Genomic DNA, 27,963 nt, shown 5'->3' with positions numbered 1-27,963 from the left:
CTGTGAAACACTCACGTGGCTGTAGCCTACATTTTAATAACAGTTTGATTAATGATTATGCTCTAGCCTTAACTGACATTCTTTTATGTAAAGACATTGTGGTGAGTTTGTAACCCATTTGTTCGTCGCTGATAGAACGATGTTACAAAGTAATAGAAAGTTGTTACAAAGTAACTGAGCGCCAGCCAGAGCGTCTCAATCTGATTGTGCTGTTTACGAGCCACATTGTCTGTCACATGTCGGGCTGAGCTTTGGCTTCACCGGGAAACGATACTAGCGGTTACATTCGTTCACGTGATTGTACGTTAATGCGCGTCATCAAACCGTTGTCTCTTGTTTGTTGCCTGTTTGAGTTGAGCTGTCAGTTTCGTAAATAAAAAAGAACCAAAATAATAAAAAACGAACAAAGCTAAATCAACAGAGACACCCACAACATTCGCTCTCATATATTTAGAATAGCCTACTGTTCGAGCTATTTGTTTGAGCAATTTGTGGATAACAACAATCAACGGAACATGGCTGGTGTGATGGCAGATTTTGGTAACTTCACTCACGCCGTTGTTCGAGCTATCCCCTCTTCCCTTGCTAAAGAGGCACTGAGGATGAACGTTTCGGACGTGGACCTGGAGAAAGCTCAGAGAGAACATGAGGTATACGTCGGGGTTCTGAAGCAGAAACTCGGGCTGGAGGTGATTGAACTCCCCGCCGACGAGTCTCTCCCGGACTGTGTGTTCGTGGAGGATGCTGCTGTGGTTTGCGGTGACACGGCTCTGATCACCAGACCCGGGGCAGAGAGCAGAAGGAAAGAGGTAAATAAAGTATCTATTTATTTTAGAAAAACATGACTTGACCATGTGTTTATTTCAAGTATGGATCTATAAATATAAGGTCTACTGTTGTCATCTTTGGTTCATAATGCATGGAATATGTATCACTGTCAGAGCGCCATATCGAGGTCGTATGGCTACGATGTAACCGTAGGCTTACAAAGGAATGGATATGTGATTAGCCATCATCAGAATGGAAACGCCCTGGAAAGACGACCAGATATGGTCACGCGAGGACCACTGTCCAACTTAAGTTTTAATTTATGTCCTGATTCCTGGCAGAAGTACGACATTTGTCTGTTATAACAATAGAGTACATTATGAGCATAGTTCTCTAGCTACATGATGTGTGATGGAAAATGCGATTCTTTATAAAAACTGTTTTCTACCATAACCTTTGATATTGGTAATACTGACAGCTGTCTAGTCAGATGTGAGCTGTCAACAGATATTAGGTTGTAGTCTGTGATTTCCTGTTTGCGAACAGTACTAGAGCACATTCAGTAATGAGGAGGCATGTGGATGTCATCATCTGACCAGTGAAAATAGATGCATTCATTGAAACAGTCATAATTCCTAGGCAGAGAACTATTGGAGCAGATTAGTGCAATGAATGTCAGTCCAATCTCTTCCCCATAATTTCCTCATAATCCTTTTCCCCATATGCCGTATGAGTATGTCCATATTATAAACTACATACCCTTACACCAATAAGTTATGCATGTACAAACAGCAGGCTATGGACAGGGAGGTTTTTACTGCCTGTTTACTTCATTGTGTACCCTGATAAAGAAGACTGAATATAAACAGACTTAACATATTCACAGTATTTATGGGCACCGTGGGCTGCAGACTGACTGTGTGGTTCCATGTTGTCTGTGTGGTGACAGCGTGTTTGACGGTCGGACGGGCTCAGTGAAAGCCCATGTCGTATCGCATCAGTCACCTCTGCTGGGCTCAGGGGCTGCTCATGGGCCCAGTCCACACCAGTGGGAGATCTGTAAACCTCCTGGAAATCATGATGGCTCTCCACATACAGGACATGTATTGGTCAAAGGTTTGGTCAGCAGGACTATTTTGGATCTGACTAGTGTCTCCATGTAATGTAGGGCTCCCGAGTGGCACAGCGGTCTAAGGCACTGTATCTCAGTGCAAGAGGTGTCACTACAGACACCCTGGTTTGAATCCAGGCTGTATCACAACCGGCTGTGATTGGGAGTCCCATAGGGTGGCGCACAATTGGCCCAGCCTCGTCTGGGTTTGGCCGTCATTGTAAATAAGAATTTGTTCTTAACTGACTTGCCTAGTTAAATAAAGGTTACATTTTTTTAAAAGGTGTATTGCTGCATCCAATGGAAAAGGTATTGTTTGCTTAGAGATTTGTGATAATGTAACATTTAGCATTCATGAAGTCTTTATGACCATGTCATAAAGAGTCGTAATGCCCTACCAAGTCTAAGTATTATCGATACATGGTTGGTCACATTGGTGCCCGTGACTTGAATCAAACAGCTGCTGGGGGTTACAGAGGTTGTGAAGTCTAGCAGAGGTGGATGAGTGAACTATCCTTGCTTTAATAGACCTGAAGACTGGCGTTAGCTCCCAGAGCCCAGCGTTTAGTTCTGTGAGCTACAGTAATATGCTCTTTAGTCTCCACGGACAACCCGGGTTGGATACACGTGTTTAAAAGCTGTCCAATGCCTCTCACAATAAAAGGTTGTACCAATAAGACTGGATGGATTACAGTTACATTCATAAGAAGGGTATAGTTAAACTTCAAATGCCATCCCCTCTAACCTGGGTTAGAAGAATCAATCGCTTTCATGCAAGACATTTACTGTTTAGACCTCAGGGTTATTTAACATGCCTCTACAGTCTTTAATGTGGATTCTCTTCCTGTCTTTCTAATGCCAAACAAACAGCCTGTTTTCTCTCTAATTGGCCCAGCCTCTGTCTTCTGATCTCAGAATCCCAGAGGTAAATGAGTCCACCAGCAGCATCAGTAAGGAGCTCATATTATAGCCTATAGGTGTGTGTGTGTGTGTGTGTGTGAGTGTGTGTGTGTGTGTGTGACACCATGGGCGCAGCATTCACTGGTTTAACCAAGCTTTATTGGCTGGGCGATGGGGAAGAAACGGCAGTCTTCTGATCCTTCTCCGTATCCCAGAACCTAGCTCTCTCAGCTAGTCATTTGTGACTCCCACGTATACTGGTTAGATGTACTTGACTTCCAATAGATTTCCGGTTTCTACCAGTTTCATCAGTAATAGGGATTTGCCCTAAAATGTGTTTGATAGATTAGTGCTCTGATGAGAGGCACTGTCGAGATAAACTGACTGCTTGTTGCGTAAGCAATCCTTAAAAGACCTAAGAAGAGAACGTTTGTTTTACTAACAGACTGATGAGGACTACGCCCAAAGGATTCCTCCAGTTCAGTCCAGAAACATCATACGAAAAGAAATCCTAGTCTCATGCAACCCAATGGTGGAAGCTATTTTTACTGTATGCTCTTCACTTCAGAGGTTTAGATTAGCTTTACCATGATTAAACCAGTGGCAGAATGTATGATCTGGTTTATCCTTGTGAAGTCCAGAGGCTTCTTCAACAAATATCATTTCATTTTAAAATTGGTATATAAAATCCATTACGGTAGTCAATGTGAGATGAATAATCCAAATGGAATCTACTCCAGATAAGGATTAATGGTACCTTTATTCAGGTGTGAAGGTAGATTTAATTTCTTACCGCTACGTTCTCCCTGTGTGTGCAAGGTGATGCATGCAAACACTTTCTTTATAGCCTCGGTGTAATCAGAGAATTACTTATAGAATCTCTATTCATTTCATAGGATTTCTGTGGGCCTGGTAGTCCTAGTACATTTGTCATATAACTTTTAACATGTATTACATTTTAATGTAACGTAAACACAACCAGTCATGTTTAAATCTGTTTGTAAAACAATCACTTCAAAAAAGCCCTCCTGTAGGCTACCCGCCAGTTTTGTCCACTCAAAGTCATTTCAGTATCCAAACATTGCTCATCTGTTACAAAACTCCTAAATGTGTACTGTAATGACTTTCTGCTATTTTCATTAGGCCTACACTTGTAGCCTGAATTGGTGCATCCATTGCTCTCCACAGTGTCTCGGTATCAGCCACTCACCTCCACTGTAAGAACATTTAAGAGTGTGTACCACACGTTTTTCGTGCAGCTGACATGCAGTAATGTTAGATAATGGCGTAATCGTCTATGATGTAGTTTCCTTGGCATTTTGTGTTCATTATTGTAATTTACGGGTACGGCGTACCCCCACTATTTATTTTGCCGGACCGTATTGGCTTACTTTCACACCTGCCTTTAGTATATAAAGAAGTCCAAAAGGAATATAAGGTGTTTGTTTGGCAGAGTTCAGGATTTCTGATAACAGACATTGACCTTTGGTTCCTAGCTGTTAATTCTGGTTAGTTATGAACCGGGTGGGTTCACTCAACATTTATCATTTGGAACAAACCACGGGACATTCAGGTGGTACATTAAGTCACCAATACCAGGCCTGGGTCAAATGCATAGTAATCAAATCGGATTATTGAGATAGGCTTGATTTAGCTTGGAGTTTGCACTTTTTTGGGCTATTACAATAGTTTAATTGTACTGGCATCTGGGCGAACTACATCAAGTGCAGCTCAAACATTGTGAAAGTGTTTGACACATTTGTCCCAGCATGTAAAGGTCTGCTGCAGGCAAAGTTTCCTCTCCCCATGCAACAATTATCACACTATCTCATCTGTTGCGCTTGCATAACTGTGGAGTTTACCCTTCAGTTGGTTTTGGCTGTTGGTTACGCAATGGGAGTTGCGTTTGATATGGATTCCCACTGACTCTTCTCTCACAGGGTTGTGTGTCCTTGTGTGCCTGTCTGTGGGTAAAACAGCTGATGTGTGTGTGTGACAGGCCAAGGGTTGTGTTGGTTTAATGTAGTCCCCTCTAACAAAGGGTTTCCCTTGTTCTGTGTTCCATGTGTTCTCAGCAACAGAAACTAAATATCACAAGCGTGACAGCGATTCCCTTTTAAAGCCTGTTTCATAAGTAAAGTTTGTTATGATTACTATGATGATGTATGAAGAGCATAGCCTTCTATTAACATCTAAGTAAAGTTAGACTTCGTTTTTACTGTTTTTAAACTCATTCATTAAAACACGCCAGAAGTTGTCACTGTGAACGTACTGCAATCTCCTCACAAGAACTCACCTTGAATCGGATGGAGTAGAAAAAGTGCACAGCTCAAGGCCTCTGCAATAGATTTCATATCAATGATATGAAGTGTCTGCATGGCTGGGCCCTGTCCAACCCAGCCTAATTAAGAAGTCCTGTCCAACCCAGTCTAATTAAGAAGTCCTGTCCAACCCAGCCTAATTAAGAAGTCCTGTCCAACCCAGCCTAATTAAGAAGTCCTGTCCAACCCAGTCTAATTAAGAAGTCCTGTCCAACCCAGTCTAATTAAGAAGTCCTGTCCAACCCAGCCTAATTAAGAAGTCCTGTCCAACCCAGCCTAATTAAGAAGTCCTGTCCAACCCAGCCTAATTAAGAAGTCCTGTCCAACCCAGTCTAATTAAGAAGTCCTGTCCAACCCAGCCTAATTAAGAAGTCCTGTCCAACCCAGCCTAATTAAGAAGTCCTGTCCAACCCAGCCTAATTAAGAAGTCCTGTCCAACCCAGCCTAATTAAGAAATCCTGTCCAACCCAGCCTAATTAAAAAGTTCTGTCCAACCCAGTCTAATTAAGAAGTCCTGTCCAACCCAGTCTAATTAAGAAGTCCTGTCAAACCCAGTCTAATTAAGAAGTCCTGTCCAACCCAGTCTAATTAAGAAGTCCTGTCCAACCCAGCCTAATTAAGAAGTCCTGTCCAACCCAGCCTAATTAAGAAGTCCTGTCCAACCCAGCCTAATTAAGAAGTCCTGTCCAACCCAGTCTAATTAAGAAGTCCTGTCCAACCCACCCTAATTAAGAAGTCCTGTCCAACCCAGCCTAATTAAGAAGTCCTGTCCAACCCAGCCTAATTAAGAAGTCCTGTCCAACCCAGTCTAATTAAGAAGTCCTGTCCAACCCAGTCTAATTAAGAAGTCCTGTCCAACCCAGCCTAATTAAGAAGTCCTGTCCAACCCAGTCTAATTAAGAAGTCCTGTCCAACCCAGCCTAATTAAGAAGTCCTGTCCAACCCAGCCTAATTAAGAAGTCTTGTCAAACCCAGCCTAATTAAGAAGTCCTGTCCAACCCAGCCTAATTAAGAAGTCCTGTCCAACCCAGCCTAATTAAGAAGTCCTGTCCAACCCAGTCTAATTAAGAAGTCCTGTCCAACCCACCCTAATTAAGAAGTCCTGTCCAACCCAGCCTAATTAAGAAGTCCTGTCCAACCCAGCCTAATTAAGAAGTCCTGTCCAACCCAGCCTAATTAAGAAGTCCTATCTGAACCATTAGCTCTGGCAGCAGTAGCAACATTGAGATAGATTTCTTGGTCATGGGCCTTATCGATCGATGTTGATGGATAATCTCAGTTATGAGTGCATTAGGTTTGTATTACTCATGTGGCTTTCAGACCTCAAGGAATAGTGTGAGTGTGCATGCATACGTGTGTGTGTGTGCAACCGAGCAAGAATGCGTGTGTCGTGTGTGATTGTATATGTTTGTGTGTGTAGTTGAAAACTTCCATGTTGACATCAATGGCCTCTTCAAATGAGATGTCTTCCTGGGCTCTTATTGACTCTGGCATATTAATTATACATATTAGTACAAAAACTGAAGTGACAGTTGAAGGTCAGGGAGGCAACAATTGCCAGAGAGAGCAGACATTAGCTATCAGTAAAACTGATCTACTCTTAATAAAATTCCAATCCCTTATCACTATAATAGGCCATGCCAAAAATATGAATAAATGAATAGTGTGTGATGCGGCTGTTGGCAGAATATCATTCAGAGAAGCTCTTATCTAGTAACACTCAGAACTTCTCAATTTCCTGTTTTACAGAGCTTATTAACTCAGCTTATGAGAAGAAAGAAGAACAAAGATCACCAAGGCTCAATTATCCAAACCTGGGATAGTTTAGGCAGAGCAGAGTTGTTTGGGTTGAGTGTTATTGTACTCGTAGCTGACTATATCATTTGTTCTTTCGTTCTCTTTCTTTCTCCTTTTCTCTCTCTCTCTGCTCTCTCTAGATCTCTCGCTCTCCTCTCTCCTCTCTAGATCGCTCTCTCTCTCTCCTCTCTCTCTCTAGATCTCATTCTCTCAATCCAATTAAATTCAAGGGGCTTTATTGGCATGGGAAACATGTGTTAACATTGCCAAAGCAAGTGAGGTAGATAATATACAAAAGTTAAATAAACAATAAAAATGAACAGTAAACATTACACATACAGAAGTTTCAAAACAATAAAGACATTACAAATGTCATATTATATATATATACAGTGTTTTAGCAATGTACAAATGGTTAAAGTACACAAGATAAAATAAATAAGCATAAATATGGGTTGTATTTACAGTGGTGTTTGTTCTTCACTGGTTGCCCTTTTCTCGTGGCAACAGGTCACAAATCTCTTGCTGCTGTGATGTCACACTGTGGAATTTCACCCAGTACATATGGGAGTTTATCAAAATTGGATTTGTTTTCAAATTCTTTGTGGATCTGTGTAATCTGAGGGAAATATGTCTCTCTAATATGGTCATACATTGGGCAGGAGGTTAGGAAGTGCAGCTCAGTTTCCACCTCATTTTGTGGGCAGTGAGCACATAGCCTGTCTTCTCCTCAGAGCCATGTCTGCCTACGACGGCCTTTCTCAATAGCAAGGCTATGCTCACTGAGTCTGTACATAGTCAAAGCTTTCCTTAATTTTGGGTCAGTCACAGTGGTCAGGTATTCTGCCGCTGTGTACTCTCTGTTTAGGGCCAAATAGCATTCTAGTTTGCTCTGTTTTTTTGTTAATTCTTTCCAATGTGTCAAGTCATTATCTTTTTGTTTTCTCATGATTTGGTTGGGTCTAATTGTGCTGCTGTCCTGGGGCTCTGTAGGGTGTGTTTGTGTTTGTGAACAGAGCCCCAGGACCGGCTTGCTTAGGGGACTCTTCTCCAGGTTCATCTCTTTGTAGGTGATGGCTTTGTTATGGAAGGTTTGGAAATCGCTTCCTTTTAGGTGGTTATAGAATTTAACGGCTCTTTTCTGGATTTTGATAATTAGTGGGTATCGGCCTAATTCTGCTCTGCATGCATTATTTGGTGTTCTACGTTGTACACGGAGGATAGTTTTGCAGAATTCTGTTTGCAGAGTCTCAATTTGGTGTTTGTCCCATTTTGTGAAGTCTTGGTTGGTGAGCAGACCCCAGACCTCACAACCATAAAGGGCAATGGCCTTTATGACTGATTCAAGTATTTTTTAGCCAAATCCTAATTGGTATGTTGAAATTTATGTTCCTTTTGATGGCATAGAATGCCCTTCTTGCCTTGTCTCTCAGATCGTTCACAGCTTTGTGGAAGTTACCTGTGGCGCTGATGTTTAGGCCAAGGCATGTATAGTTTTTTGTGTTCTCTAGGGCAACAGTGTCTAGATGGAGTTTGTACTTGTGGTCCTGGTGACTGGACCTTTTTTGGAACACCATTATTTTGGTCTTACTGAGATATACTGTCAGGGCCTAGGTCTGACAGAATCTGTGCAGAAGATCTAGGTGCTGCTGTAGGCCCTCCTTGGTTGGTGACAGCAGCACCAGATCATCAGTAAACAGCAGACATTTGACTTCGGATTCTAGTAGGGTGAGGCTGGGTGCTGCAGACTTTTCTAGTGCCTGCGCCAATTAGTTGATATATATGTTGAAGAGGGTGGGGCTTAAGCTGCATCCCTGTCTCACCCCACGACCCCGTGTGAAGAAATGTGTGTGTTTTTTGCCAATTTTAACCGCACACTTGTTGTTTGTGTACATGGATTTTATAATGTCTTATGTTTTACCCCCAACACCACTTTCCATCAGTTTGTATAGAAGACCCTCATGCCAAATTGAGTCGATGGCTTTTTTGAAATCAACAAAGCATGAGAAGACTTTGCCTTTGTTTTGGTTTGTTTGGTTGTCAATTAGGGTGTGCAGAGTAAATACATGGTCTGTTGTATGGTAATTTGGTAAAAAGCCAATTTGACCTCACTCACTCACTCACTCACTCACTCACTCACTCACTCACTCACTCACTCACTCACTCACTCACTCACTCACTCACTCACTCACTCACTCACTCACTCACTCACTCACTCACTCACTGTATGTCAGGTAAATAGTCCCCCCTCCCTCCAGTCTTCTTAAAGTGTTTATCTGTTCCCCTGATGAACCTGAGTCATCAATCACCTACTCTGCCCCAGCCAGAATACTGCACTCTGATGGTTATTGTTGCTGTCGCTCTAACAGTGAAGCTATTATTCAGCCCCTTTACTTTCAGTGCAGCAAACTCTCTCCAGAAGTTCAGTGAGGATCTCTGAATGATCCAATGTTGACCTAAATGACTAATGATGATAAATACAATCCACCTGTGTGTAATCAAGTCTCCGTATAAATGCACCTGCACTGTGATAGTCTCAGAGGTCCGTTAAAAGCGCAGAGAGCATCATGAAGAACAAGGAACACACCAGGCAGGTCCGAGATACTGTTGTGAAGAAGTTTAAAGCCGGATTTGGATACAAAACTATTTCCCAAGCTTTAAACATCCCAAGGAGCACTGTGCAAGAGATAATATTGAAATGGAAGGAGTATCAGACCACTGCAAATCTACCAAGACCTGGCCGTCCCTCTAAACTTTCAGCTCATACAAGGAGAAGACTGATCAGAGATGCCGCCAAGAGGCCCATGATCACTCTGGATGAACTGCAGAGATCTACAGCTGAGGTGGGAGCCTCTGTCCATAGGACAACAATCAGTCGTATATTGCACAAATCTGGCCTTTATGGAAGAGTGGCAAGAAGAAAGCCATTTCTTAAAGATATCCATAAAAAGTGTCGTTTAAAGTTTGCCACAAGCCACCTGGGAGACACACCAAACATGTGGAAGAAGGTGCTCTGGTCAGATGAAACCAAAATTGAACTTTTTGGCAACAATGCAAAACGTTATGTTTGGCGTAAAAGCAACACAGCTCATCACTCTGAACACACCATCCCCACTGTCAAACATGGTGGTGGCAGCATCATGGTTTGGGCCTGCTTTTCTTCAGCAGGGACAGGGAAGATGGTTAAAATTGCTGGGAAGATGGATGGAGCCAAATACAGGACCATTCTGGAAGAAAACCTGATGGAGTCTGCAAAAGACCTGAGACTGGGACAGAGATTTGTCTTCCAACAAGACAATGATCCAAAACATAAAGAAAAATCTATAATGGAATGGTTAAAAAATAAACATATCCAGGTGTTAGAATGGCCAAGTCAAAGTCCAGACCTGAATCCAATCGAGAATCTGTGGAAAGAACTGAAAACTGCTGTTCACAAATGCTCTCCATCCAACCTCACTGAGCTCGAGCTGTTTTGCAAGGAGGAATGGGAAAACATTTCAGTCTCTCGATGTGCAAAACTGATAGAGACATACCCCAAGCGACTTACAGCTGTAATCGCAGCAAAAGGTGTCGCTACAAAGTATTAACTTAAGGGGGCTGAATAATTTTGCACGCCCAATTCTTCCATTTTGGATTTGTTAAAAAAGTTTGAAATATCCAATAAATGTCGTTCCACTTCATGATTGTGTCCCACTTGTTGTTGATTCTTCACAAAAAAATACAGTTTTATATCTTTATGTTTGAAGCCTGAAATGTGGCAAAAGGTCGCAAAGTTCAAGGGGGCCGAATACTTTCGCAAGGCACTGTATATATAGCTGTTTATATAGCTTTGTGATAGTTCTGTGCCAGTTCTTTTCATATTCACCTAGTTCATGAATAGACACACCTGTAGCCAGAGCCAGCAGGTTAGTACCCTTTTAATATTCAACTGAATAGACCACAACAACCTCAGTCATAACACAGCCATAATACCACTGAGGTTGTACTTCAGGAAGAGGATGGACAGAGGAAGTCTGCCTCTTCTCCACAGACACAATATCTAAGCCCACTTCTCCAGACCTAATATTTTACTTTATAGTTTATTTATCCCCACCTTATCCTGCTTTCTTCCTCGGTCATCCCTCACAGCACCCGAGCCAGCCCCAGCGTTCAGCCCCAGCGTTCAGCCCCAGCGTTCATCCCCAGCGTTCAGCCCCAGCGTTCAGCCCCAGACTGCACAGAGGCCCTGTTTTGACAAGACAGGCTGCAGATACAGATTTCCCGCCGCTCTCTAGTTTTATAAGACATCCTGTACGGAATCGACCTGGTTTTCATCTGGGGGCCTTGACAACTGTGTCTGAAGGAGGTGGGACAGGAGGGGATGGGGTAGGGCTGGCACAATACCATATAACCATGTAACTGACAGTTATTGATGAAGACCATCAGGAAAATAAAATAACCATCATAAACATTTGTTTTTTTGGGGGAGGTGACAAACAGCTGACTGAAAATGAGACGTCGGGGCATTTGTGCGGTTGAGTCCGTTTTTGCGGTAACATAAACTCTTAAAAATGTGATGAAACTTTGTAGCTCTTTGCTGAAACAATCAAAGTGTTGTATTATTCCATCATTGACTTAAATGGGGAACCACATTCTATTCATTCTATTTCTATGGCAGCACATGCAGTCAGAAGCTGAGGAGAGGTGAAATGTGCACCTTAAAAGCGGTTATTACGGTGACTGAGGTTATTTGGATGGCCAACTACTGTCATACATGACCATCACAGAGCTAGTGAGGGGGAGTGTCTTGAACCCAGCAGCTACAATAGATATGGGACAGGCAGGGTCAAGTTGTCTTGGTTTCCCCAACTGACTGACACATTCCTAATACTACCCGTTTAACCTGCTGGGGTCTACACTGGTTGAGGTTGAAGGTCTGTGTCACGCCCTGGTCGAAGTATTTTATGTTTATCTTCATTTATTTGGTCAGGCCAGGGTGTGACATGGGTTTTTGTATGTGGTGTGTATGTAGTGGGATTGTAGCTTAGTGGGGTGTTCTAGGTAAGTCTATGGCTGTCTGAAGTGGTTCTCAATCAGAGGCAGGTGTTTATTGTTGTCTCTGATTGGGAACCATATTTAGGCAGCCATATTCTTTGGTTGTGTGGTGGGTGATTGTCCTTAGTGTCCTGATGTCCTTGTGCTGTGTTAGTTGACACAAGTATAGGCTGTTTTCGGTTTTCGTTTCGTTTATTGTTTTGTAGTGTTTTTGTATTGATTCGTGTTACGTTTGTTTTATTAAACATGGATCGCAATCTACACGCTGCAGTTTGGTCCGACTCTCCTTCACCATTAGAAAACCGTTACAGTCTGTTTGTATTTTTTTGTCTTTCTCAGCCACATTGTCTTGCTATCTCATATATATCATCTATCTGTGATCTCCCTCGGTCCTCTTTCTCTCTTAAACTCAACTCTCCCTCCCTTACCCTTCTTACTGTCTTTTTTTAAGACAGACATACAACACAGGGCCCTTCTGCAGGCTGTGTGTCTGTCAGGGTTGTGTAAAGAGTGCATGTGAACAGACCAATCTCTCTCCTCCACCACCCCTGATCATAGACGCACTCTGCCCTTCTCTCGCCCCCCAGCTCCCCCCTCCCTGGGCTGGTAGACAGCTGCAGGACACTTGCGAACAGAAATCCCTCTCAGCCCTAGGGCAACCAGGTCATGGTCAACTGTCACCGGGGGTGTGCGAGGGGAGAGGGAGAGAGGGAAAGAGAGAAGCCAGGGGGAGAAAAGAAGCCATATTACAACCTACTGTATGTGATAATTGCATTGTTTTCTCTATAACTTGTTAGTTCATATGCTTTTGATATAGTGGCAGAATAAATTTGTTACAAAACCGGAGAGCAAAATCTGTATGAATTTATGGTTGGATCAGAATCGCCGTTATAATGATTGGGCAATATGTAGAATGTATGTAAAAAAGTAAGTCAAAATCCCTATCTCCATCCATGGCTTATTTAGGAAAGGGACCATTTTAGCTAGTTAGCTAGGCACCGGGGGACAATGACACATCGAGATTCAACAATTCAACTTTTCTTTCAATGACGTTTAGATTCTAATGTGATGTGATTGGTATGAAGCCAAATCCAAACTGGCTTTCATTGACACTTTTTTTATGGTGCGCAAGGAGCATTCACAGCTGAGCTCACTCAGTTTAGCTCAATGCTGATTGGCTATTATTTATTTTTTTTAATTATCAAGGGAGGCCAAATGCTAAAATGTTTTAAATAGTTTTTTTCCCTCATCAACAAATTCACAGTACCCCATAATGACAAAGCAAAAACAGGTTTTTAGATATTTTTGCAAAAAATAAATAAATAAACTGAAACTGAAAGATCATCTCAAGCTCTGTCATGTTGGATGGGGAGTGTTGCTGAAAACAGCTATTTTCACGTCTCTCCAGAGATGTTCGATCAGGTTCAAGTCCGGGCTCTGACTGGGCCACTCAAGGACATTCAGAGACTAGTGCCGAAGCCACTCCTGCATTGTCTTGGCTGTGTGTTTAGGGTTGTTGTCCTGTTGGAAGGTGAACCTTTGCCCCAGTCTGAGGTCCTGAGCGCTCTGGAGCAGGTTTTCATCAAGGATCTCTCCGTACATTTCTCTGTTCCTCTTTGCCTCAATCCTGACTAGTCTCCCAGTCCCTGTTGCTGAAAAACATTGCCACTGCATGATGCTGCCACCACCATATTTCACTGTAGGGATGGTGCCAGGTTTCCTCCAGATGTAACGCTTGGCATTCAGGCCAAAGAGTTCAATCTTGGTTTCATCAGACCAGAGAACCTTGTTTCTCATGGTCTGAGAGTCTGTAGATGCCTTTTGGCAAACTCAAAGTGGGCTCTCATGTGCCTTTTACTGAGGAGTGGCTTCCATCTGGCCACTCTACCATAAAGACCTGATTGGTGGAGTGCTGCAGAAATGGTTGTGTTTCTGGAAGGTTCTCCCATCTCTACAGAGGAACTCTGTCAGAGTGACCATTGGGTTCTTGGTCACCTCCCTTACCATGCCAAACTGATTGCTCAGTTTGGCCTTGCGGGCAGCTCTAGAAATTGTCTTGGTGGTTCCCAACTTCTTCCATTTATGAATGATGTAGGCCACTGTGTTCTTGGGGACCTTCAATGCTGCAGACATTTTTGGTACCCTTCCCCAGATCTGTGCCTCAACACAACCCTGTCTCGGAACTCTACGGACAATTCCTTCGACCTCATAGCTTGGTTTTTACTCTGACATGCACTGTCAACTATAGGACCTTATATAGAGGTGTGTGCCTTTCCAAATCATATCCAATCAATTGAATTTGCCACAGGTGGACTCCAATGGAAACAGGATGCACTTGAGCTCAATTTCGAGTCTCATAGCAAAGGGTCTGAATACTTATGTGAATAAGTATATTTTTATTTTGAATAAATTTACATCAATTTCTAAAAATCTGTTTTCACATTGCCAATATGGAGTATTGTGTGTAGATTGCTGAGGATTATTTATGCTTTATTCATTTTAGAATAAGGCTGTAACGTCACAAAGTGTGGAAAAAGTAAAGGGTATGAATACTTTCCAAAGGCACTGTATACATTATTTTAATGGCAAGACACTGTAAAGTCCATTATTTCACTGAAGAATATGAAATAAGCTGTTTGAGAAGGTTTGAATCCTAAGCAACCTGCATACACATTGTTTGAAATACAATAGACCAACATAGCTACTGTAGTAGATCAAAGCAGTGCTGGAAAACCTGGGTGGCGTAGGCATTGTAGTGCTCATGTGAATTTCCTTTCTTTTTCAGCTTCAGACCAATGCCTACTTCTCACTTAAAACACAGCTTTTTGTTTTTAATTTCCATGGATTTTACACCGGAAGGTGATTTTCTGTTGAAGAGGAACTGCACCCGCTGATTTGGTCTTGTTTTTTGGCTTGCTGCTCAAGAAATGCTGGTGGCCATGGCGGTGTGGTTTGATGTTGGTGTTTCTTGGGTGTGTCCTTGCCACCACCAGGACACACCCATCTATCAGAACCTTGCCACCACCAGGACACACCCATCTATCAGAACCTTGCCACCACCAGGACACACCCATCTATCAGAACCTTGCCACCACCAGGACACACCCATCTATCAGAACCTTGCCACCACCAGGACACACCCATCTATCAGAACCTTGCCACCACCAGGACACACCCATCTATCAGAACCTTGCCACCACCAGGACACACCCATCTATCAGAACCTTGCCACCACCAGGACACACCCATCTATCAGAACCTTGCCACCACCAGGACACACCCATCTATCAGAACCTTGCCACCACCAGGACACACCCATCTATCAGAACCTTGCCACCACCAGGACACACCCATCTATCAGAACCTTGCCACGACCAGGACACACCCATCTATCAGAACCTTGCCACCACCAGGACACACCCATCTATCAGAACCTTGCCACCACCAAGACACACCCATCTATCAGAACCTTGCCACCACCAGGACACACCCATCTATCAGAACCTTGCCACCACCAGGACACACCCATCTATCAGAACCTTGCCACCACCAAGACACACCCATCTATCAGAACCTTGCCACCACCAGGACACACCCATCTATCAGAACCTTGCCACCACCAGGACACACCCATCTATCAGAACCTTGCCACCACCAGGACACACCCATCTATCAGAACCTTGCCACCACCAGGACACACCCATCTATCAGAACCTTGCCACCACCAGGACACACCCATCTATCAGAACCTTGCCCACAGCTGGAAACAGCTCAATCACAACAAACAAACCTCCTGCAGGTTGAGTTCAATAACTACAGGCAGATACAGTATAAGGTGAGATGCCGGAGGAAGGTTTTATTTATTTAGTCTTTATTTAATCAGGGAAAACCCATTCAGACCAGGGTCTCATTCACAAGTATGCCCTGATCACAGCAACAGCAGTCAAATAACAGCAAATTACCTTTGAATAGGTCAGTAGCCCACAAGGTAATATGAGAAGAATGCAATTGCAGAATTAATGTACATATTCTAATCTAAGTGTTTTGATAACTTTCAAATGTAGTAACAGATCCATATAGAATAAACAACCCTTTACATAATACCACAGAAGCAGTGTTCATTTTTCATTGTCATTTCCAGTCGACACAGATACTGTACAAACATTTCAGAGTGGTCATACGGTCTAGGGCTGTGGCAGTCATGACATTTTGTTTGGTGGTAATGGGAAACCTTGGCAAACATTTCAGAGTGGTCATACGGTCTAGGGCTGTGGCAGTCATGACATTTTGTTTGGTGGTAATGGGATACCTTGGCAAACATTTCAGAGTGGTCATACGGTCTAGGGCTGTGGCGGTCATGACATTTTGTTTGGTGGTAATGGGATACCTTGGCAAACATTTCAGAGTGGTCATACGGTCTAGGGCTGTGGCAGTCATGACATTTTGTTTGGTGGTAATGGGATACCTTGGCAAACATTTCAGAGTGGTCATACGGTCTAGGGCTGTGGCAGTCATGACATTTTGTTTGGTGGTAATGGGATACCTTGGCAAACATTTCAGAGTGGTCATACGGTCTAGGGCTGTGGCAGTCATGACATTTTGTTTGGTGGTAATGGGATACCTTGGCAAACATTTCAGAGTGGTCATACGGTCTAGGGCTGTGGCGGTCATGACATTTTGTTTGGTGGTAATGGGATACCTTGGCAAACATTTCAGAGTGGTCATACGGTCTAGGGCTGTGGCGGTCATGACATTTTGTTTGGTGGTAATGGGATACCTTGGCAAACATTTCAGAGTGGTCATACGGTCTAGGGCTGTGGCGGTCATGACATTTTGTTTGGTGGTAATGGGATACCTTGGCAAACATTTCAGAGTGGTCATACGGTCTAGGGCTGTGGCAGTCATGACATTTTGTTTGGTGGTAATGGGATACCTTGGCAAACATTTCAGAGTGGTCATACGGTCTAGGGCTGTGGCGGTCATGACATTTTGTTTGGTGGTAATGGGATACCTTGGCAAACATTTCAGAGTGGTCATACGGTCTAGGGCTGTGGCAGTCATGACATTTTGTCATTAACTGACCATTAATGAACATTCTTTGCAGCATAGAATCTGCAAACAAGCCACTGATGTGCACCTTTGGAACGTCTAGATTTTAAAAATTATAAAAATCAATTTAATTTACACCATCACAATAAATGCATTATTTATTTTAGTCAGGTCAAAAGAAACGTTATGAAGAAAAGGAATTTCAGAAAAACAGAATAGAGGTCGACCGATTATGATTTTAACGCCAATACCGATTATTGGAGGACCGATTAATCGTCCGATTTGAAAAGAAAAATCATTTGTAATAATGACAATTACAACAATACTGAATGAACACTTATTTTAACTGTATGGGGGAAAAAAACTGTAGGGCAAAAAAGTATTTAGTCAGCCACCAATTGTGCAAGTTCTCCCACTTAAAAAGATGAGAGGCCTGTAATTGTCATCATAGGTACACTTCAACTATGACAGACAAAATTAGAAAAAAAATCCAGAAAATCACATTGTAGGATTTCTAATGAATTTATTTGCAAATTATGGTGGAAAATAAGTATTTGGTCAATGACAAAAGTTTATCTCAATACTTTGTTATATACCCTTTGTTGGCAATGACAAGAGGTCAAACATTTTCTGTAAGTCTTCACAAGGTTTTCACACACTGTTGCTGGTATTTTGGCCCATTCCTCCATGCAGATCTCCTCTAGAGCAGTGATGTTTTGGGGCTGTTGCTGGGCAACACAGACTTTCAACTCCCTCCAAAGATTTTCTATGGGGTTGAGATCTGGAGACTGGCTAGGCCACTCCAGGACCTTGAAATGCTTCTTACGAAGCCACTCTTTCGTTGCCCGGACGGTGTGTTTGGGATCATTGTCATGCTGAAAGACCCAGCCACGTTTAATCTTCAATGCCCTTGCTGATTGAAGGAGGTTTTCAGTCAAAATCTCACGATACATGGCCCCATTCATTCTTTCCTTTACATGGATCAGTCGTCCTGGTCCCTTTGCAGAAAAACAGCCCCAAAGCATGATGTTTCCACCCCATGCTTCACAGTAGGTATGGTGTTCTTTGGATGCAACTCAGCATTCTTTGTCCTCCAAACATGACGAGTTGAGTTTTTACCAAAAAGTTATATTTTGGTTTCATCTGACCATATGACATTCTCCCAATCTTCTTCTGGATCATCCAAACGCTCTCTAGCAAACTTCAGACGGGCCTGGACATGTACTGGCTTAAGCAGGCCTGGCGGCGTAGTGCGTTACTGATGGTAGGCTTTGTTACTTTGGTCCCAGCTCTCTGCAGGTCATTCACTAGGTCCCCCCGTGTGGTTCTGGGATTTTTGCTCACCGTTCTTGTGATCATTTTGACCCCACGGGGTGAGATCTTGCGTGGAGCCCCAGATCGAGAGAGATTATCAGTGGTCTTGTATGTCTTCCATATGTCTTCCATTTCCTAATAATTACTAATAATTTCGTAATAATTGCTCCCACAGTTGATTTCTTCAAACCAAGCTGCTTACCTATTGCAGATTCATTCTTCCCAGTCTGGTGCAGGTCTACAATTTTGTTTCTGGTGTCCTTTGACAGCTCTTTGGTCTTGGCCATAGTGGAGTTTGGAGTGTGACTCTTTGAGGTTGTGGATAGGTGTCTTTTATACTTTTATACTGATAACAAGTTCAAACAGGTGCCATTAATACAGGTAACGAGTGGAGGACAGAGGAGCCTCTTAAAGAAGAAGTTACAGGTCTGTGAGAGCCAGAAATCTTGCTTGTTTGTAGGTGAACAAATACTTATTTTCCACCATAATTTGCAAATAAATTCATAAAAAATCCTACAATGTGATTTTCTGGATTTTTCTTCACATTTTGTCTGTCATAGTTGAAGTGTACCTATGACGAAAATTGCAGGCCTCTCTCATCTTTTTAAGTGGGAGAACTTGCACAATTGGTGGCTGACTAAATACATCAATAACATCAATTTAGCCTCAAATAAATAATCAATAAATGTTCAATTTGGTTTAAATAATGCAAAAACAAAGTGTTGGAGAAGAAAGTAAAAGTGCAATATGTGCTATGTAAGAAAGCTAACGTTTAATTTCCTTGCTCAGAACATGAGAACATATGAAAGCTGGTGGTTCCTTTTAACATGAGTCTTCAATATTCCCAGTTAAGAAGTTTTAGGTTGTAGTTATTATAGGAATTAAAGGACTATTTCTCTCTATACCATTTTGTATTTAGTTTACCTTTGACTATTGGATGTTCTTATAGGCACTTTAGTATTGCCAGTGTAACAGTATAGCTTCCGTCCCTCTCCTCACCCCTAACTGGGCTCGAACCAGGAACACGTCGACAACAGCCACCCTCGAAGCATCGTGACCCATCGCTCCACAAAAGCCGCGGCCCTTGTAAAGCAAGGGGAACAACTACTCCAAGTCTCAGAGCGAGTGACATCACCGATTGAAACGCTATTAATGCGCACCCCGCTAACTAGCTAGCCATTTCACATCGGTTACACCAGCCTAATCTCGGGAGTTGATAGGCTTGAAGTCATAAACAGCGCAATGCTTGAAGCACAGTGAAGAGCTGCTGTTAAACACACAAAAGTGCTGTTAGAATGAATGCTTACAGAAATACGAGCCTTTGGTCATTAATATGGTTGAATCCAGAAACTATCATTTCGAAAACAAAACGTTTATTCTTTCAGTGAAATACTGAACCGTTCCATATTTTATCTAACGGGTGGCATCCATTCAAGTCTAAATATTCCTGTTACATTGCACAACCTTCAGTGTTATGTCATAATTACGTAAAATTCTGGCAAATTAGTTCGCAACGAGCCAGGCGGCCCAAACTGTTGCATATACCCGTACTCTGCGTGCAATGAACGCAAGAGAAGTAACACAATTTCCCTAGTTTAATATTGCCTGCTAACCTGTATTTCTTTAAACTAAATATGCAGGTTTAATAAAATATACTTCTGTGTATTGATTTTAAGGAAGACACTGATGTTTATGGTTAGGTACATTCGTGCAATGATTGTGCTTTTTTGCAAATGTGCTTTTGTTAAATCATCCCGTTTGGCGAAGTTGGCTGTCTTTGTTAGGAAGAAATAGTCTTGACACAGTTCGCAACGAGCCAGGCGTCCCAAACTGCTGCATATACCCTGACTCTGTTGCACAGAACGCAAGAGAAGTGACACAATTTCCCTAGTTAAAATAAATTCATGTTAGCAGGTAATATTAACTAAATATGCATTGATTTTAAGAAAGGCGTTGATTTTTTAAATTTTACCTTTATTTAACTAGGCAAGTCAGTTAAGAACAAATTCTTATTTTCAATGACGGCCTAGGAACAGTGGGTTAAGTGCCTGTTCAGGGGCGGAACAACAGATTTGTGCCTTATCAGATCGGGGATATGAACTTGCAACCGGTTACTAGTCCAACGCTCTAACCACTAGGCTATCCACTAGGCTACTAGGTACACACTGGTGCAACGACAGTGCTTTTTTCGCGAATGCGCTTGTTAAATCACCCGTTCGGAAAAGTAGGTTATGATTCAATAATAAATTAACAGGCACCGCATCGATTGTATGCAGCGCAGGACAAGCTAGATAAACTAGTAATATCATCAACCATGTGTAGTTAACTGGGGCGGCAGGGTAGCCTAGTGTGGCGGTAATACGGTCACCGCAACAGCCCTAGTCATACCTTTCTGTGCGGTGTCCCATATACAACAGTAGTTCCCTGATCCTGATGCAGAATACACAGGGTTTCTCCCTCCCCATATTGACTGATACCATTCAATTGAATAATAAAAAAGACAATACAAGTCAAATGTTAAGGCCGAGACATCAGTATCAAGTCCATTTGTCAATCTCGACATCACATCATCTTGCAAGTCTCCATGTAGATGTTTCTCTGAACACATAGTCAATGTTCTATTACCAATGGCAGTTAGGATGGGTAATATCTGACACACAAACAGGTACTATGTTGAAGTTTGAACAGCTCAGATAAAACCTACTCAGTGATGGTCTACCCATCAAACGACTGAGGCTGTTGTCTGGCAAAAGCTTCTCCAGTCCATCTGTAGAAATAGGCAAAGTTGAGACAAAGTTAGTCAGTGACACATGGAATGAAAAGGGTGTTGCTATTACTGGACATTTGTGCTGTACTGTATTATTAGTAATCACATGTTGAGTGGATGTATTGAGTGCCAGTTCTCTCTGCATCTCATGCATCTGTGAACACATACACACACAGTTACTGTTCTATTAACAATGGCACTTAGTGATATGTGATATCCGACACACAAACATATACTATGTTGAAGTTTGAACAGGTCAGACTAAACCTACCTAATAATTTTCTCCCCATCGACGAAACACAATGACAATGTTAAAGTCGGAAAATAATTAGTAGGAAACAACGTTGCCATATTATGATATCGTAAAATTGACTTCATAGAGATGGCAATGTTGCCATTACTGTTGCTAGAAAAGTTTGCCTAAAATCGCTAGCAATGCTAATGTTAGCTAGCTAAAATACGGTGGTCCCCTCAATCTTAGTTAGCTGACTAAAGTTATACTGCATCTAAAGTCAATCAGGCAACATCACAATCATGTTAAAAGTTTTTCCTACTAATTATTTGCATTTTTTTGAAATGTTATCAAAATAAGTACCAAATCCGAGTTGTATTGCTGTAGCTAGCTAGTTACGTATCTACTTAACATCAGCTATGCTAGCAATGATAGTGATAATGATTATCAAAATATACATAACCAGATACATAATCAGCAGTCTATGGTCTAGCTACCAGTATACTCCCCACCACTGGGGACCAACAAATTCCAACCACCTATTCCGCAAGATATTTGGCAGGGCATGCAAACTAGAGGTGGTCAATCCGTATAGCTAGGGCTTTTCAGTCTCAAACGGCCGTGACCTTTGAATGCGTTGAGAGTGATGAAACAACAGAGCTCCATTCAATGAAGGGTACCGAAGTGGGCAGATTTGCATGTGGAGTTTGGCAAAATGGGGCATGATTTGTTGACATAATTGTAATGTTTACACTTTGTAGTCAACCGTGACAATAGAATACATGTTTCTGATTCATATTGTTGCCACGTAGGCTGTTTTGAAGGGGATTTGTTGTTTTTTAGGGACAGTCACTTAATGCAGTGCTTTTGTTTTTCTCTTGGGAGGACAGTTTACTAGGTATGAAAAGGAAATTCATATTTATTGTGTGCTTTTTTGAGTATATTAGATATGAGAAAGAAACAGTGGCATACATCTAGACTAGAGTAAAGCTGTCAGGTATTCAATTGGTTGTTGTGGGTTTGTATGCCTTGCAGCGTGTTCCTCCAATGAATAGCTGATGGAGGAGAATTGACAGTGTTTGTGTGCAGGCAGAGTAGCCATCAAACAACTGGATGGACTACTGAGGCAGAGCTGCCTATACAATATGCAGTGCTCATACTCTAAACTAAATCAATTTAATGACCCAGTGTTTATTGTGAAATGATTGTTGTTGTGACCCATCACTGCTTTATTAGAGGGACAAGCCATTGCAAATTAAGACATCTCTACCAGCTAAAAATGAATATTTCTCTGTATCACTACAAAATCAGGAACCTTTCAATACAAGACCGTTTCATTCACACAGAACATCTATTAAAATATATTGAAGTGCTGATTGCACTCACTTCTGAACATTCTTTCAAATTCCTTGTAAGAAGCACTGTAATTTGACATGTCAGTTCCAGTTGGTGTGGTCCATAGTACTAAGCAGCACATTCTCTCTGAGACATGGAACCTTTAATAAACTCTTCACCCCCATTACTCACAGGGCTGAGTTTGGTGTTTACATGCCAACATTAAGCCAACATGAACAAGACCCCTGAGGTTAACCCGCCTGTGGATCCCAGCACAGCACCTCCAACCCAACATCTGCTTCAACACAGATCAGGGCTATGAATAGACCTGTAGGCCTGACTGGGCCACTAACTAAGCTCCCTGTACTGTGCTCAACCATGCCAGTCAGTATTACAGCAGAAAGATGTCTGATTTAACCCTGTGCTAGGAATTTGAACACTCATTTTTGAGGATTAGCATGTACATACACACATTAGGGCTGGGTGAGATGGCCAAAATAGCATATCACTGTATACATTTTTTTTTTACACTTTCACGGTATTTTATGTTTTTTAATAATAAAAGTTCTAAATGTGCTTTATGAGTAGTGTGTGACCCTAGGGTGCCAACACACATTCTAAGTGATTTCAATGGGTCTTTCTCCATTCTGTTTGTTTTATACTGTTCAATTCAACCCCCAACATTTTTGAGCCTTTTCATAAATTTATGCATTTCCTGCACTCATTTGAGGTCATTTCCACACTGCCACGTAGGGCTGCACAATATGGGCAAGCAATTTAGGCCTTATTTTTAACAACATTTTCCAATTGTATTCACTTGGGTGAACTGTTGGAATCATCGAAATAGAATGATTATAAAGGTAAAATAAAAATTATTCTAATTCTATAGTTAGAATATAATAGTGGGCACTTTGAATACAGTGTTTGATATGACAGTGAATGAAAATTTATTTCACCTTTATTTAACCAGGTAGGCAAGTTGAGAACAAGTTCTCATTTACAATTGCGAAATGCCAGGAGGAGTTTTGACATTGTAGGAACCAAAGTGTTGTGTTTCCTAGGGGACCCTATAATATTTGTATAATGGAGACGCAGGGAGTCAGGAAGAAGGTGCAGTTGGTGAGTTTAATATAAACGAACATGGAGCGATACAAAACAAGAGAAGTGTCTGACATGAAAACAGAACCAATATGTCATGATGAGTGACAACAATGGAGCGCTAGAATAAGGAGTAATCAGGGAGGTGATGATGTCCAGGTGTGCCTAATGGTGAGGCGCAGGCGTGCGTAATGAAGGTTGCCAGGTGTGCTAATGATGGGTTGCCAGGACCGTTGGTTAGTAGGCCGGCGACATCGAGTGTTGGAGGGAGCGAGCGAGAGTAGACCTGACACTTTGGCTACACTGAATGTTTTTTCTTAGCTACTTCATGTAGCTAACATATTCCTCTAGCAATTAGCATTAGCGGCTAACATGATTTAGGCCCAACTTCCTAAGAAAAGACACTAACCATTTGCAGATGTAAGAAACACAAACTAATAGTGTAATTATAGAACACGAGTGGATTTATATTAAGAAGCAAAGTGAAAACAGCATCGTTGTCATCAACATTGTTGCATGTGCTGCATTGACCATGCAGATGGAACACAAGTGTCTCGTGTTCGAGGAACAAAAAATTGCACTCCTTGAGTGACAGGGCTAGGTCTATGTGGAAAGCAGCATGGAGAGAGTGAGCGGAGAGAGATGATTCAAGTAGCGGAGTAAACTATAAAAATAGGCGTTACACACAGCATATTACATTTAACAAATCAAACATTCAAATACCGTTATAGAAGGTAACATAAAAACCCAAACTGGACCATGCATCAATACCGGTATATCGTAAAATATGATATTTATTAGTATTTTTTTATTGAACCTTTTATTTAACTAGGCAAGTTATTAAGAACAAATTCTTATTTGCTATGACAGCCTACCTCGGCCTAACCATAACCCAGACAAGTCAGGCACAATTGTGTGCCGCCCTATGGGACTCCCAATCACGGCCGGTTGTGATACAGCCTGGAATCTAACCAGAGTCTTTAGTGACGCTTCTAGCACTGAGATGCAGTGCCTTAGACCACTGCAGTACCTTAGAACGCTGCGCCACTCTCGGGAGTCCTACCACACATGTTCCCCAACTGGCAGACCGCAGGTGGTTTTATTTGGCCTCCCAAGTTGAGCTAAAAAGACATTAAATTAACAAAAAATAAATAAATTGGGGGGAGGAACATAATAGACTGAAAACACCCGGAAATCAGCTCCAAGTAAAGTAAACACTCAAAGTAATTAAACATATTTCAAATACTATCAGGCCTGAGTTCAAGGCACCTGGCTAAGCTAAGTCAACATTGTATCAAAAGTCTTCTGACAGGAACAGAACACAGAGTGAATGGGCTCAATGGGCTGAGCTGCTGCCTCCCTCAAGTACTTCATCAAGTACTAAATCATTGTAAGATTTCAAATACTATCTGATCCCAGGTCTGAGTTAAAGGCACCTGGCTAAACTAACATTGTATCAAAAGTCTTCTGCAATGCTCCAAGAAACACACCTGCTTCACACGGACGCACATAGAATGCAGAACTGGCTGCTTTTTCATCAGCTGCAAACATAACTAAAGCTGTAAGTATAATGATACATAAGAAACTCAAAATCACCGTCTTTGTTAAAGGCGAAGACCAAGAAGGCAGAATCACTTTTCTTTACATTTTTCATAATGTAAAGACAATTGTGTACACTCTAAATTCATATGATCTTATGTTTTTTTGATTCTCTGAACAGGATATTGTTAGAATGAACTGAATTCCATCTGGTTATTGCGACAAACATGAATGCCATTTTGGACATGCGAGACAAATCTACTAACTACAATCCACACTCAATCATGGCTCGTCTGAGCTTGTCTGACATCACGCTTACGCCAACTTCCAATCTTAGAATCTACTAAAAGAGACACAAGATGGCGTTTCAACGTTTCATTACTACGAAATCATACATTCTGTGATCAATTTCAAATGTAACTAAATTAATTCATAATGATCAATACAAATCCAGTCGATGATCCCTGAATTCTGTGGAATGCCACCAAAAGGTTTTATTAAAAAAATTATGCAACTGCATTTGCAACTGGGTTGAATGAATCACAATGAAATATGTTGTTTACTGCATTAGAGCATTCTAAACAAACACTATTTTAAGACCAGGTAGTTATTACTCATTCCAAAGTTAAGACGGAACTTAATTTATTGATAAGACAGAGCACAGAATTTGTCAGCCATAGAGTAAGACTCAACCATTATAAGATGGCACCGGAGAAGATGGCAGACGTTTTACGTGCCCCCAGCCAATTGTGTTTTTTTGTTTGCTTATTTGCGTTGTTTTGCAACTTATTTTTTTACGTATTTTGTACATAATGTTGCCCCTACCATCACTTATGACCGAAAATAACTTCTAGACATCAGGACTGCGATACCTCACCACGGACTAACATAATCGTCTTTTTCCTTTCATGACTCTGACGAGCCCGACACGAAGGATACGCTGCCTCCTCGGGAACAGGCCACGAACCCCGTGATCTGCGTGAAGAGGAGGCGGCCGAAGGTCCAGCTGCCTTCTGAGAATTCGCTGGCGATCGGATAAACCCCCACTTCCCTCCATTCTGCTAGCAAACGTGCAGTCTTTGGACAATAAAATCGTAGAGTTACACGCAAGGTTAAACTACCAAAAGGACATGAAAAACGAACATCTTATGCTTCACGGAGTCATGGCTGAACGACGACAACATCAACATAGTGCTGGCAGGTTATACGATGTACCGGCAGGATAGGACAGCGGCGTCTGGTAAGACAAGGGGCAGCGATCTATGTATTTTTGTAAACAACAGCTGGTTCACGATATCTAAGGAAGTCTCAAGCTATTGCTCGAGTATCTCATGATAAGCTGTAGACCTCACTACCTACCGAGAGCGTTTTCATCTGTATTCTTTTTAGCTGTTTACATACATCCACAGTCAGAGCCTGGCACTAAGACAGCATTGAATGAGCTATATTCCACCATAAACTAGGAGCACCGCCTCACCAGAGTAGCCGGGGACTTTCATGCAGGGAAACTTAAATTGTTTTTTCCAAATTTCTATCAGCGTATTAAATGTGCAACCAGAGGAAAAAGGATCTCTGGACCACCTATACTCCACACACAGAGACGCATACAAAGCTCTCCCTCGCCCTCCATTTGGCCATAATCTGACCATAATTCTATCCTCCTGATTCCTGCTTACAAGCAACAATTAAAGCAGGAAGCACCAGTGACTAGATCAATAAAAAAGTGGTCAGATGAAGAAGATGCTAAGCTACAGGACTGTTTTGCTAGCACAGACTGGAATATGTTCCGAGATTCCTCCGATGGCATTGAGGCGTACACCACATCAATAATTGCATCGATGACGTTGTCCCCACAGTGACCTCCCGTATATACCCCAACCAGAAGCCATGGAATACAGGCAGCATCCACACTGAGCTAAAGGCTAGAGCTGCCGCTTTCAAGGAGCGGGACTCTAATCCGGAAGCTTATAAGAAATCACGCTATGCCCTCTGACGAACCATCAAACAGGCAAAGCATCAATACAGGACTAAGATTCAATCATACTAGACCGGTTCTGATGCTCGTCGGATGTGGCAGAGCTCGCAAACCATTAGACTATAAAGGGAAGCACAGCCGAGAGCTGCCCAGTGACACGAACCTACCAGATGAGCTAAATAACTTCTATGCTTGCTTCGAGGCAAATAACACTGAAACATGCATGAGAGCACCCGCTGCTCCGGACGACTGTGTGATCATGCACTCCGCAGCCAATGTGAGTAAGACCTGTGAATGTTGACCCGTTTAAAAGGTCGCAGGGCCAGACGGATTACCAGGATGTGTACTCCGAGCATGCGCTGACCAACTGGCAAGTGACTTCACTGACATTTTCTACTTCTCCCTGTCCGAGTCTGTAATACCAACATGTTTTATGCAGACCACCATAGTCCCTGTGCCCAAGAACACTAAGGGAACCTGCCTAAATGACTACCGACCCAGTGCACTCACTTCTGTAGCCATGAAGTGCTTTGAAAGGCTGGTCATGGCTCACATCAACACCATCATCCCAGAAACCCTAGATCCATTCCAATTTGCATACCGGCCCAACAGATCCACAGATGGTGCAATCTCCATTGCACTCCACACTGCCCTTTCCCACCCGGACAAAAGGAACATCTATGTGAGAATGCTTTTCATTGACTACAGCTCAGCGTTCAACCC

General features: G+C 42.2%; 1 protein-coding gene and 1 long non-coding RNA gene across 3 annotated transcripts in view; one reads left to right on the top strand and one right to left on the bottom strand.

Annotated features, from left to right (window-relative positions):
• The first annotated feature begins 216 nt into the window (after positions 1 to 216).
• ddah1 (dimethylarginine dimethylaminohydrolase 1) overlaps positions 217 to 27,963 on the top strand; it is a 134,942-nt gene continuing 107,195 nt past the window's right edge. Inside the window, exon 1 of the mRNA XM_052462083.1 lies at positions 217 to 809. Coding sequence (XP_052318043.1) covers positions 516 to 809 — 294 coding nt within the window. The 5' untranslated portion in view covers positions 217 to 515. The remainder of the gene's footprint in view (positions 810 to 27,963) is intronic.
• Positions 15,150 to 15,650, bottom strand: LOC127907325 (uncharacterized). 2 transcript variants are annotated; one of them, XR_008064159.1, is made up of 3 exons: positions 15,506 to 15,650; positions 15,331 to 15,470; positions 15,150 to 15,295 (listed from the first exon to the last, which is right to left on the bottom strand). It is a non-coding gene; the product is annotated as an uncharacterized LOC127907325 (long non-coding RNA). The 2 variants fall into 2 exon arrangements; XR_008064165.1 differs by having other exon boundaries at positions 15,401 to 15,470.

The sequence above is a fragment of the Oncorhynchus keta genome, chromosome 1, assembly GCF_023373465.1.
Source record: "Oncorhynchus keta strain PuntledgeMale-10-30-2019 chromosome 1, Oket_V2, whole genome shotgun sequence".
Lineage (NCBI taxonomy): Eukaryota > Metazoa > Chordata > Actinopteri > Salmoniformes > Salmonidae > Oncorhynchus > Oncorhynchus keta.
Note: the sequence above shows the minus strand (reverse complement) of the source record. Positions and strands in the feature narration are given on the sequence as shown.